The following is a 12,437-nucleotide window of genomic DNA, read 5'->3' as shown; positions in this document are numbered from 1 at the left end:
CTCCTCTCCTCCCACCTTTCAAATCTACTCCTCAGCTTTTTCTCTCCAGTCCTGCCGAAGGGCTTAGGCCAAAAACATCGACTGTACTTTTTTCCACAGGTGCTGTCTGACCAAGATAGACAACGTGGTCTACGTGGCTGAGTTGGTTTAAGGAGCCTGTTTCCATGGGAGTACTCCAGTAGACATCTTGATCAACATGGGTGAGTTGGTCTAAAGAGCTCATTTCTATAGCAGTACTCAGGTAGACAACTTTGTCTTTTAACTTTGACATTTAAGAAAAACATGGACAGGTACATGGATGAGAAGGGGTTTGGAGGGATATGGCCCAGGTGCAGGTCAGTGGGACTAGACAGAAAAATGGTTCGGCACAGCCAAGAAGGGCCAAAAGGCCTGTTTCTATGCTGTAATGTTCTATGGTTCTATAGATCTATGGGTGAGTTGGTCTACAGAGCCTATTTCCATGCTGTATGACTCAATTATATTAAGTAATGGTTTCTGAGATATTGAGAATCCTGCTTGAAATCTAGTAGAATTCTTCAGATTCTGGAATGGTTCTCCTGTTCTTTCCCTTTCTTATTTTGTCCACTATTCTCTACAATTAGATTCCTTTATCCTCAGTCCTTTAGCTCTTCTACCTATCACCTGCCAGCTTCTTACTTTGTCTACCTTCCCCACCAACACAACATTGCAAATAACATCTCCTCCTTGCTGACAATCAACACTGGAACACCTCAAGAATGCATACTTAGCCACTGCTCAACTCTCTCTACACCCATGACTGTGTGGCTAGGCACAGCTCAAACACCATCTATAAATTTGCCAATGCCACAACTATTGTTGGCAGAAATTCATATGGTGATGAGGAGGCATGCAGGAGCGTGACAGACCAGCTGGTTCAGTGGTATTGTAATGACAACCATGGACTCAATGTCAATAAAACTAAGGAACTGATTGATGACTTCAGGTAGGGAAAGTCGAGGGAACACACACCAGTTCTCAATGACGGACCAGCACTGGAAAGGGCGAGCAATTTCATGATACTGGGTGTCAACATCTGAAGATCTATCCTGGGTCCAACATATTGATGCAATTGCAAAGAAGGCATGGCAGTGTCTATATTTCATTAGAGTTTGAGGAGACTTGGTGTGTCACCAAAGACTCTAGCAAATTTCTACACCATGGAGAGCATTCTGATTTGCTGCATTGCTATTATTGCTTGAAACCTAGGAGTTCGGAGTTGAATTCCAACATCATCTGTGAGGAGTCTGTACATTCCCCCTGTGAAATGCATGGGTTTTCTCCAGGTCCTCTGCTTTCCCTGCACTGTCCATTGGTAGGTTAATTGGTCATTGTAAATTGTTCCGTGATTAGGCTACGGTAGCATTCGGGGTTGCTGGGGTGATGCAGCTCAGACCAGAAGGGTATGCTGTATCTCCAAATAAGCAAAATAAATAAGTGTCATAAATGTCCCGTGGAGAGCACTCTAACTGGTTGCATCTCCATCTGGTATGGAGGGTCACTGCATGGGATCGGAAAAATCTGCAGGAAGTTGTAAACCCCGTCAACTCCATCATGGGCACTAGCCTGCCCAGCATTGAGGGCATCTTCAAAAGGTGCTGCCTCAGAAAGGTGGCGTCGATCATTGAGGAACCCTATCACTCAAACCCTCTTCTCATTGCTACCATCAAGGAGGAGGTACAGGAGCCTGAATTCACACAGTCTTAGGAACATGTTTTAGCAACAGCTTCTTCTCATCCATCAGATTTCTGAATGAGCAATAAACCCACACACTCTATCTCAGTTTTTTTGCTCAGTTTTGCATTACTTATTTTATATAAAAATTCTTACTCTAACTTTTTATTATGTATTGCACTGTACTGCTGCCACAAAACAACAAATTTCATGACATATTGCTGTGATATTAAACCTGATTTTGATTCTTTTTTCTATAGTATATCATTCAAAAGTGCACACTTGTTTCCATATTGTCTTGATCCATCTATTCAACATACCATCCTTCACCAAACCTAATTAAGCAATTCCTTCTTAACCAACCAATATACTGAAGCAGTCTTCACAGCGGATAATTCATCTTTCATCAACAGTGGCTAATTTATCAGTAACTAAATGTCAAACCTTTCCTCAACACAAATATTCTGGCTCATGCTTACCTAATCAAAATGTGAACCAAACTTTTATTAACCAATACAGTTAGCATCATCTGACAGCCTTGGTCAGACAAAACATTCATCTTCCACTAGCATCTCAGTAAATTAAAAGGGAATCAATACAAGCTGTGGATGAAAAAATAAATAGCGGTGGGTCCAAATTGGAGGAGCAGAAATTCCGTGTCTGAAAATAACAAAGACTGAACCCATTGTCTTTGGTCCCTGCAACAATCCCAGTACCCTGCTATTCCAGATGGATACATCATAGCTTTAGCATTTGACATAGAGCTGAGCTTTCACCACCTATCGATTCAATCACTGACACAACCAATTCTCAAACATGTAATGGCACTCATTTATACTCCTACTGAAGTTCTCCTGCTGCTTACCCCCTGTTCATACTTACATTGCTGGATGAATATTTCAATGGTCTCCTGGTTAACTTTCTATATTTGTCCCAACATAAATTTGAACTATGTCTGCACATTTCTGCATAGGGTCTTTTAAGAGACTCCTTGGATGGGTACATGGAGCTCAGAAAAATATAGAGGGCTATGGGTAACCCTAAGTAATTTCTAAGATAAGGACATGTTCGGCACAGCTTTATGAGCCAAAAGGCCTGTATTGTGCTGTAGGTTTTCTATGTTTCTATGTTTCCTTTCATGTAATTTATTTGCATCTGTGTATGGTGACACACAATGGCTCCAGATCTTCTGCACATTTTAAACTTCAATTCACCACTGTCAACATCTGCAGGAGGTGCTTCCTCAAGGAGGAAATATCAATCATCGAGGATCCCCACCTCTGAGTCAGCTCTCTTGCTGCTACTATCAGGTAGAAATAAGTCTCATATAACCAGATTCAGGAACAGCTACTCCCCTACAACCAACAAACTCCTGAGCCTGTCAGCATAATCCTGACCCGATCTCAGAATGGAGATCATGCTGGGGTATAAAGTACCTAGGAAAAGAACAGCAGAAAGATACACTAAATGATGCTGATAAAAGTGTAAATGAGCTGATGAAGTCAAAAGGATGGATGTTATCGAGAGGAGTATATTTGAATGCACTTAAAGGGTCCTAGTAGTTAAGACTCCTTTTGTCTTAAATTCCGTGTTTACTTAAAATTCATGCAAACAAGTATTAAACTCACCAACATCAGATTCCTTGTGGTTCTTAATAATCTCTGCCAATTCAAAGTTCCCAGCTATAATAGCAACCTAAAGTGAAAAAGGAACACATTAAACATTATTCAATGACCCTCAGTCCATTTAACAATATATGTATTGTTCCATTTTGTTTCAATATTATTAATTTATCAATGAGCCAATAGGTCACCAGTTTTCATTTTGATCTTTAGAGTGTTTTCATTTTCAGGTGATCTTATATATGTGGTTGGTCACGGTGCGATAGAGAAAATGGTATGTTGATGCACTTCTTTGTAAAGGAGCAAGAAAAAGCATAAATAATGGCATAGATCTATCACAAATGACCTCTTGCTGTTCAAAGTTTTAATTTATTTTTATTTTGCAAACTATATTGGAAATGCTGTAGCTCTAACTTATTCACAAAGGGAATTTCAAACCTAACATTAAATTAACTACTTAGTGTACTTTTCCTTGCTCTGTCCTAAGTGACACAACTCATTTTGCCAGATGTATGGAGGAGATCATTCTGACTGGTAGCATTGCCGTCTGGAATGGCGGCTCCAATGTGTGGGACAGAAAAAGGCTGCAGAGGGTCGTAGGGTTGTCCAGCTCCATCACGGGTACAACCCTCCACACCATTGAGAACATCATCAGAAGGGGGCACCTCAAGAAGGCAGCATCCATCAATAAGGATTCTCCCCATTAGGATACGCCCTCTTCTACTTTTGCCACAGGGAAGAGGTCTAAAGACCCACACTCAATACTTTAAGAACAGCTTCTTCCTCTTCTCCATCAGATTTCCTAACCCGTGAACACTGTCCCACTAATCCTCTTTTGTACTAATTGTTTATTTCTTGGCAACATAGTAATTTATATGTTTTGCACTGTACTGCTTCCACAAAACAACAAATTTCACAACATATGTCAGTGATAATCAACCCGATTTTGATTCTGATTCTGAATGCTAACTTGCTCATTCTTCAAATGGCAGACCAGCCTGGAACATGTATCTGAGATCTGAGGCCTCTGTTGGTCAGGGTTGACCATGGATGTTGTGTCCTAGCTGTCTAGACATGCAAAGCCAGGGCAGTACGATATGGAGAGTAAGCTCCCCCTCTCCACACATCTGATGAACCCAAAGGAATAGCTGAGGCCAACACTGCAGATGTTTCCAGTCAATGTAAGACTACCTGAAGGGGCTCCAGCTCTGGATTTTTCCCTTGGGGTTTATTCCTGAAGCCTTCCCCATGAGTCGGTATATCTGAAAGGCAGTGGAGGTTTGAGATCAGAGTTTTCTTTCTTTGAGATGAGCTGCCAACAGTGGCTGATGAGCCCTATCTGCCTGAAGCGACTGTTTTTAAGCTGCCAGTAAACTTGCCTTTGCCTCTTCTCCTGTCAGTAGAAACAGTTCCGCTGGGCTTAGTAGCCAAACCACACGTAAAGGCCAGGAGCTGGACTTGGTTGTCAGAGGCTATTTGAGGGTCACGCCATTGGAAGTATTTAATTGGTAGTGGGAGCTTATTCCCATTACCACCCCTTGGCTATGACAACCTTATAGATATGGGAATTCAATATAAGTTCAGGCTCTACAAACTCCTGGGTCTTAATTAAGAATGTCATGACAGTTTTGCTTCCAAGTTCAGTGGCCCTGACACTGAGGGCACATGATGAGAAGCAAAAGCAGGTGAAGAGATTTAGGAAATTAGGAGTCATAATAGAAATGTTATTGAGATCTATATAATTCGAGTTCCCAAGTGTTTAAGAGCATGCTATTATTAATAGCAAAGAAGTTTACTCAGGTATTATAGGGAAGAATCAACAATTGTGCAATTGAGCAAGGGAAGATATGGAGACATTAAATATCCTTCTGTCCCAGGAACATATTGATCTGTTCTGCTATTCCCACTCAAACAGACCACATACTGAGAAATGCAGAGAAAATGTTTTCAAATCTTCGAGCAAATAAAATGAAATACAAAGTATTTTCTCACACTGTCTGCAACACAAATAATTAATAACAGCAAGAATCAGCCAGGAAAGGAAAAGTAGTTGCCTCAGCTAAATCACTTAAGTTGAAAATGCCATGAAATTACAACTGCTTCTGCTTCCTGACTCAAGGAGCTGCTGACTTAGCAATTCCATTTGAAACAAGGGCAATTTGTTGGCCTCCAAGCTAATACTTGCAAAAGCTAGAGAGTCACCTCTCACATCCAAGGGCAAAGTCACAGAGTTATAGAAAACTACAGCAGAGAAACAAGCCCTTCAGTCCATTCAATCTGTGCTGAATCCCAAACTGCCTACTCCCATCAACCTGCACCTGGATCATAAGCCTTCATACCTCCCCTCATCATGTACCTTCCCAAACTTCCCTTAACGTTGGAATTGAAATCGCATCTATCACTTGCACTGGCAGCTCGTTCCACACTCTCACCACCCTCTGAGGGAAGAAATTTCCCCTCATGTTCCCTTTAATCTTTTGATTATTCACTCTTAACCATGACCTCTAGATCTAGTACTACCCAATCTTAGCGGAAAAAGCCTGCTTGCATTTACCCTGTCTATATCCCTCAGTGTTGTCCTTAAGGCATTTGTTTAGCTTTATTACATTTTCGCTTTAGTAATTCATTTGTCATTATTTTCTAGTTAAAGTTAAGGTTGTTGAAAGTAAATTCATTATCTGTGTTGTATCGCAGCATGCAATGACATCATGCCCGGTTTTGCCGCGTGTTGTGGGTAAATACCGGTTTGGAGAAACGGGAAGGCAGGGGCTTGTGTGTGCAGGATCAGCGCGAGAGAAGTTTCATTCTACGCACTAAGAAATATCATAGAAGCAACGCCATAAGTTCATAAGATAATCGATACGTTGAAGTAAAAATGTTAAAGCTGATTCTGTTAAAAGTAATGACGGTTGATAAAGTTTATTTTCTTGTGCTATTGAAAGCATATGCTGGCTAATTTGTGTTAAAGTGTATTTAAAGCCAGTTGATGGCATAGGTAGATTCTGACAGTATGTTGTACTTTAATGTAATGTAGTTTGTTGTAGTTTTACTTTTACAAGTATTTATGATGTAAATGTGATGCCAAGAAGGAAACAAATACTGTATATATTTTGTATTGTTTTATCAACAGTTTTCACCATACGTTAATGTAGAAGAGTGACCAGTAAACGGTTAATCTTACTGCGATCCTGCCTCATTGACTACGGTTTACCTCGGTGTTTAGTTCAGAGTTCCTACACCTGCACGAGAACACTACACCCTCATAATTTTGTATACCTGTGTCAAATCTCCCTTCAGCCTTCTATCTAATAGGGAATAAAGTCCTAAACTATTCATCCTTCTCCTAACTCAGGTCCTCCAGACCCGGCAACATCCTTGTAAATTTTCTTTGTACTCTTTCAATCTTCTTAACATCTTTCCTGCAATTTAGAACAAAAATACCGCAGACAGGGAAGAATTAAATAGCAGACTGTAGAACTCAATGACTGTTATTAAATCTGGCCTACAATCACAGAAAAAAAATCATTTTAAGTACAAAGGGAGCAAAATTTGGGCCATGGGCTACATTTACCGAACTAGTGCTGTCCAACCATAGACGACTTTCCTATTCAAACTTTAAAGGGGATCTAAGGGAGATGATTTCACACAAGAGTGTGGTTGATACCACTAACCAGCTACTGGAGGAGATGATGAAATTATATGCAAATACTGCTTTTAAGAAGCACTTTAACAGAAATTAAATAGGCATGGCAAAGAAAAATACAGTTGGAATGCAGGGAAATAGAATTAGTGTAAATGGAAGTAATCTTATTGATACATTCTCCATCCACAGCGTCTAAACCTAAGGAATGCATCTCAAAATGAGGGATAGGCCATTTAAAACTGATGGAAGAGAAATTTCTTCATACATGAATTCTCAATGCCAAAGAAATTACTCAATAACAATGTTTGAAACAAAGTGTAGCTGATGTTTTAATACTAAATGAATCAATGTATTTGTGGATAGGGCCAGAAAATGGATTGAACTGAATTGAATTGCCTTTATTTCTTACATCCTTCACAAACATGAGGAGTACATTATGCCTCCGTAAATTGTATTTATAATCAAAGATCAGCCATGATATAGTTTTCTTTGTCAAAAGCATTTTACTCCTTAGCAACCACTTGTTAATGTCTTTATCATGTGAACTATGTTGCAAATTAAATCTTTAATATAGACAACCAAATACAAAAAAAACAACTCCTAAATCTTGTAGAACCCCATTGGTAATAGTTTTTCAGAAACAGGAATACCTGTCAGTAACTATTTCCTACTGCAACTGAATATCAACAAACATATAACGCTGATGTTAAAATCTGAAAAAAAGTAGAAAATGCTAGAAATGCAACTTGAGTTCATCATCTTCTTTTGTTATCCTCTTTCTGCCATCAATCCAATTTTGTGTCGAACTTGCTGATCTCCATGCCCCACCTCCTTTCCTAAAACAAAATCTAAAATTCCACCATACGAATGCTCTAGCTGTTGGGTTGACAACATATGAAGAGAATTCTCCTGAAAGCAGCTTAGAAATACTGTACAGTCAATGCCTATCCAACCCACAGTATTCAGTTAATATTGCCCTCTACCACTGCCCTAGTGATTTTGCACTGTCAAAAAATCTGCACCAACGGTATGATTATGCACTTTTTCACTTCAATTCAAGCCATTTCACCTGGTTTGATGATCCTTGAAACATATCCTCCTTTTTCATATTCCACGTGGCCTTGGGAGTAATCTGGAGTTCACCGCTTTTGAGTTCTCTTAAATTTCCTCATCTCATTTACTACCTGATATGAATGATGACCTGGATGTTCATTCATACAGAATGTTCATTCTCCCCATGCAGAACTTTCTGCAGCTGCTCAGTTATGTCTAAAGCATGACCCCAGAGAGACAACAATCCACACTGGAATCACTAATGTAATTGCAGAAATACCTGGATAGTTTCTTCAGTTCTGCTTTCCCTTCCTTGTATAACCAAAGTACCCAAAATGCTCAAATATCAGCATAATAGCAACTCGACTTCTGGTTTTTGGGATCTGGGATCCGGTACAATTGATCTTTTTCTCTAACGGTGAGGGGATCTCAATGGAACAATGATGTGACAGATCTAATTTAGAATCTGTAAAATTGTACCAGAAACAGTAAACAACTTTTGAGCCGTAAAATGGTAGGAATATCAGCAAGAGAAACATAACAGAGGTATGTGGGTGATTTAGAATGTTCTGAGCTCCAGTAAACACTAAGAGTATAAGATGACTCAAATGGGAGGAAGGATACGTTCCGATTATGTTGTCCTCAATCCACTGAGTAGGTGTGTTTTCATGGAATTAAATTGCTGTTCCTATCTTTGAGTTCTGCAACAATCTCATACTTACGATTATTTACAAGAATAAGTCAGATAGTCCTGAAACTCCATCATCCAGTTTAAATGTCCAAGTGGATTGTTTATCTCACAAAAAGTCAGGAAAGAGATTTAACTGTGCTAAGTGGACAAGTGCAATCTGGCCAATTAAAGACAAACTGAGTGTTGCCAGATTTTAACTTCCCTAATATTGATTGACACTTGATTAGTTCCAAGGGTTTAGATGGAGCAGAGTTTGTTAATTGTGTCCAGGATGGATTCCTGTCACAGTATGTTGACAGGCCAACTAGGGGGAATGCCATATTAGACCGAGTATTAGGTAACAAACTGGGTCAGGTCACAGATCTGTCAGTGGGTGAGCATCTGGGGGACAGTCATCACCGCTCCCTGGCCTTTAGCATTATCATGGAAAAGGATAGAATCAGAGAGGACAGGCAAATTTTTAATTGGAGAAGGGCAAATTATGAGGCTATAAGGCTAGAACTTGCGGGTGTGAATTGGGATGATGTTTTTGCAGGGAAATGTACTATGTACATGTGGTCGATGTTTAGGGATCTCTTGCAGGATGTTAGGGATAAATTTCTCCCGGTGAGAAAGATAAAGAATGGTAGGGTGAAGGAACCATGGGTGACAAGTGGAGTGGAAAATCTAGTCAGGTGGAAGGCAGCAGCATACAAAAGGTTTAGGAAGCAAGAATCAGATGGGTCTATTGAGGAATATAGGGTAGCAAGAAGGGAGCTTAAGAAGGGGCTGAGAAGAGCAAGAAGGGGGCATGAGAAGGCCTTGGCGAGTAGGGTAAAGGAAAACTCCAAGGCATTCTTCAATTATGTGAAGAACAAAAGGATGACAGGAGTGAAGGTAGGACCAATTAGAGATAAAAGTGGGAAGAAGTGCCTGGAGGCTGTGGAAGTGAGCGAGGTCCTCAATGAATACTTCTCTTCAGTATTCACCACTGAGAGGGAACTTGAAGATGGTGAGGACAATATGAGTGAGGTTGATGTTCTGGAGCATGTTAATATTAAGGGAGAGGAGGAGTTGGAGTTGTTAAAATACATTAGGATGGATAAGTCCCTGGGGCCTGACGGAATATTCCCCAGGCTGTTCCACGAGGCAAGGGAAGAGATTGCTGAACCTCTGGCTAGGATCTTTATGTCCTCGTTGTCCACGGGAATGGTACCAGAGGATTGGAGGGAAGGGAATGTTGTCCCCTTGTTCAAAAAAGGTAGTAGAGATAGTATAGGTAATTATGGACCAGTGAGCCTTACGTCTATGGTGGGAAAGCTGTTGGAAAAGATTCTTAGGGATAGGATCTATGGGCATTTAGAGAATCATGGTTTGATCAGGGACAGTCAGCATGGCTTTGTGAAGGGAAGATCATGCCTAACAAGCCTGATAGAGTTCTTTGCGGAGGTGACCAGGCATATAAATGAGGGTAGTGCAGCGGATGTGATCTACATGGATTTTAGTAAGGCATTTGACAAGGTTCCACATGATAGGCTTATTCAGAAAAGGCATGGGATCCAGGAAAGTTTGGCCAGGTGGATTCAGAATTGGCTTGCCTGCAGAAGGCAGAGGATTGTGGTGGACGGAGTACATTCAGATTGGAGGGTCGTGACTAGTGGTGTCCCACAACGATCTGTTCTGGGACCTCTACTTGTGATTTTTATTAACGACCTGGATGTGGGGGTAGAAGGGTGGGTTGGCAAGTTTGCAGACAATATGAAGATTGGTGGTGTTGCAGATAGTGTAGAGGATTGTCGAAGATTGCAGAGAGACATTGATAGGATGCAGAAGTGGGCTGAGAAGTGGCAGATTGAGTTCAACCCGGAGAAATGTGAGGTGGTACACTTTGGAAGGACAAACTCCAAGGCAGAGTAAAAAGTAAATGGCAGGATACTTGGTAGTGTGGAGGAGCAGAGGGATCTGGGGGTACATGTCCACAGATCCCTGAAAGTTGCCTCACAGGTAGATAGGGTAGTTAAGAAAGCTTATGCGGTGTTAGCTTTCATAAGTTGAGGGATAGAGTTTAAGAGTCTTGAGGTAATGATACAACTCTATAAAACTCTGGTTAGGCCACACTTGGAGTACTGTGTCCAGCTCTGGTTGCCTCACTATAGGAAAGATTTTTAAGCATTGGAAAGGGTTCAGAGGAGATTTACCAGGATGCTGCCTGGTTTAGAGAGTATGGATTTATGATCAGAGATTAAGGGAGCTAGGGCTTTACTCTTTGGAGAGAAGGAGGATGAGAGGAGACATGATAGAGGTGTACAAGATATTAAGAGGAATAGACAGAGTGGACAGCCAGCGCTTCTTCTCCAGGGCACCACTGCTCCGTACAAGAGGACATGGCTTTAAGGGAAGGGGAGGGAAGTTCAAGGGGGATATTAGAGGAAGGTTTTTCACTCAGAGAGTGGTTGGTGCGTGGAATGCACTGCCTGAGTCAGTGGTGGAGGCAGATACACGAGTGAAGTTTAAGAGACTACTAGACAGGTATATGGAGGAATTTAAGGTGGGGGGTTATATGGGAGGCAGGGTTTGAGGGTCAGCACAACATTGTGAGCTGAAGGGCCTGTACTGTGCTGTACTATGCTATGTTCTAGATGAACATTGACTCCAGTCAAATTCTCACCTGAGAGGAGTTACAGACAACCATTGAACTGGGTTTAAAATTATATTGTTCCTGTTGTGATTTTTATTTAAATTTTCTGGAGGGAGAGGGTTGTAAGTGTAACACCCTGCAAAAAGGGTTCACTGCGAATGTAATGGTTTCTCTGTAGCTGCAGTGTTTGGGTTATGACTAGAGATAACGGGGGCTGTAGAATGTGCGCTGGCCAATGAGGGGAGGTGTTTTTCTTTCTTAAGTGCCCGAGAGAAGGGATTTCATGGTCTTCTGTCAGCAAGAGCTGAAGAGAGAAGACGCGAGTGGAGAGACCTGGTAGACCGCAGGAAGGGTGGACTGGAAGTGAGGGTCCAGAGGTCTGTGACACTTGGAGGAGGTCGATGGGGAAAGAATGGACAGAAAATCGTGAGCTCCAACGTGCACTTTAGACTGTTTCATTAAAATGGGCCCTTTTTCTTTTTGCTTTCTTTACTAACCCGTCAATTTAAGAATTATAAAACTCAATCATTTAATTGCATATGGTGCATTGTCTGATATTTTGTGGTATGGATTTGTAAAGGGGTAACACATCATGCAGCATCCACACCAACAAGATTTCCCAAGTTTGGTTGAGCCAGAAGCCGTCTTCTCCTAGATAAATGCACCCTGGCCAAACCAGAGGGTTGCATAAGTATTGTCAGAACTTTCTGATTTTGTTCCCCTGAGATAAATGTCATCTATTGCCAAAAATGAGCAATGGAAACAATCTGAGTTGTGCACTTCCAACTTGGTCTTATTCAGGAGGAACTTATTAGAAACAGTGGATTTGAAGCTAGAACCATTATCAACAGAGGGGTTTGATTTGATGAGGACAAACAGTTATAGATGTGCACGTGGATATGTTGGTTTACCATATTTTGCTGCATATTCTTGTTAGGAAACTGCAAAATTAATTTCTTTATATTATGCTTGCAATTTCTATGAGAACTGATAACATTTATATTTCTGTCTTATAAAAGTCACAGGGAAAAATCTAAAGCAATGTAGGACTTTGTGAAAAAGGGTTTACAATAGGGACGGCAGATAGGGATACAAAACAGTTTTCAAAAATAAAACTTG

At 40.9% G+C, this 12,437-nt stretch overlaps 1 protein-coding gene across 9 annotated transcripts in view; it reads right to left on the bottom strand.

Annotated features, from left to right (window-relative positions):
• shank3a (SH3 and multiple ankyrin repeat domains 3a) overlaps positions 1-12,437 on the bottom strand; it is a 1,267,872-nt gene that overhangs the window by 544,598 nt on the left and 710,837 nt on the right. For all 9 annotated transcript variants that reach the window (XM_059986981.1, XM_059986984.1, XM_059986980.1 and 6 more), the window contains one exon: positions 3,321-3,387. In XM_059986981.1, coding sequence (XP_059842964.1) covers positions 3,321-3,387 — 67 coding nt within the window. The remainder of the gene's footprint in view (positions 1-3,320; positions 3,388-12,437) is intronic.

The sequence above is a fragment of the Hypanus sabinus genome, chromosome 13 (assembly GCF_030144855.1).
Source record: "Hypanus sabinus isolate sHypSab1 chromosome 13, sHypSab1.hap1, whole genome shotgun sequence".
In the NCBI taxonomy this organism is placed as follows: Eukaryota; Metazoa; Chordata; class Chondrichthyes; order Myliobatiformes; family Dasyatidae; genus Hypanus; species Hypanus sabinus.
Note: the sequence above shows the minus strand (reverse complement) of the source record. Positions and strands in the feature narration are given on the sequence as shown.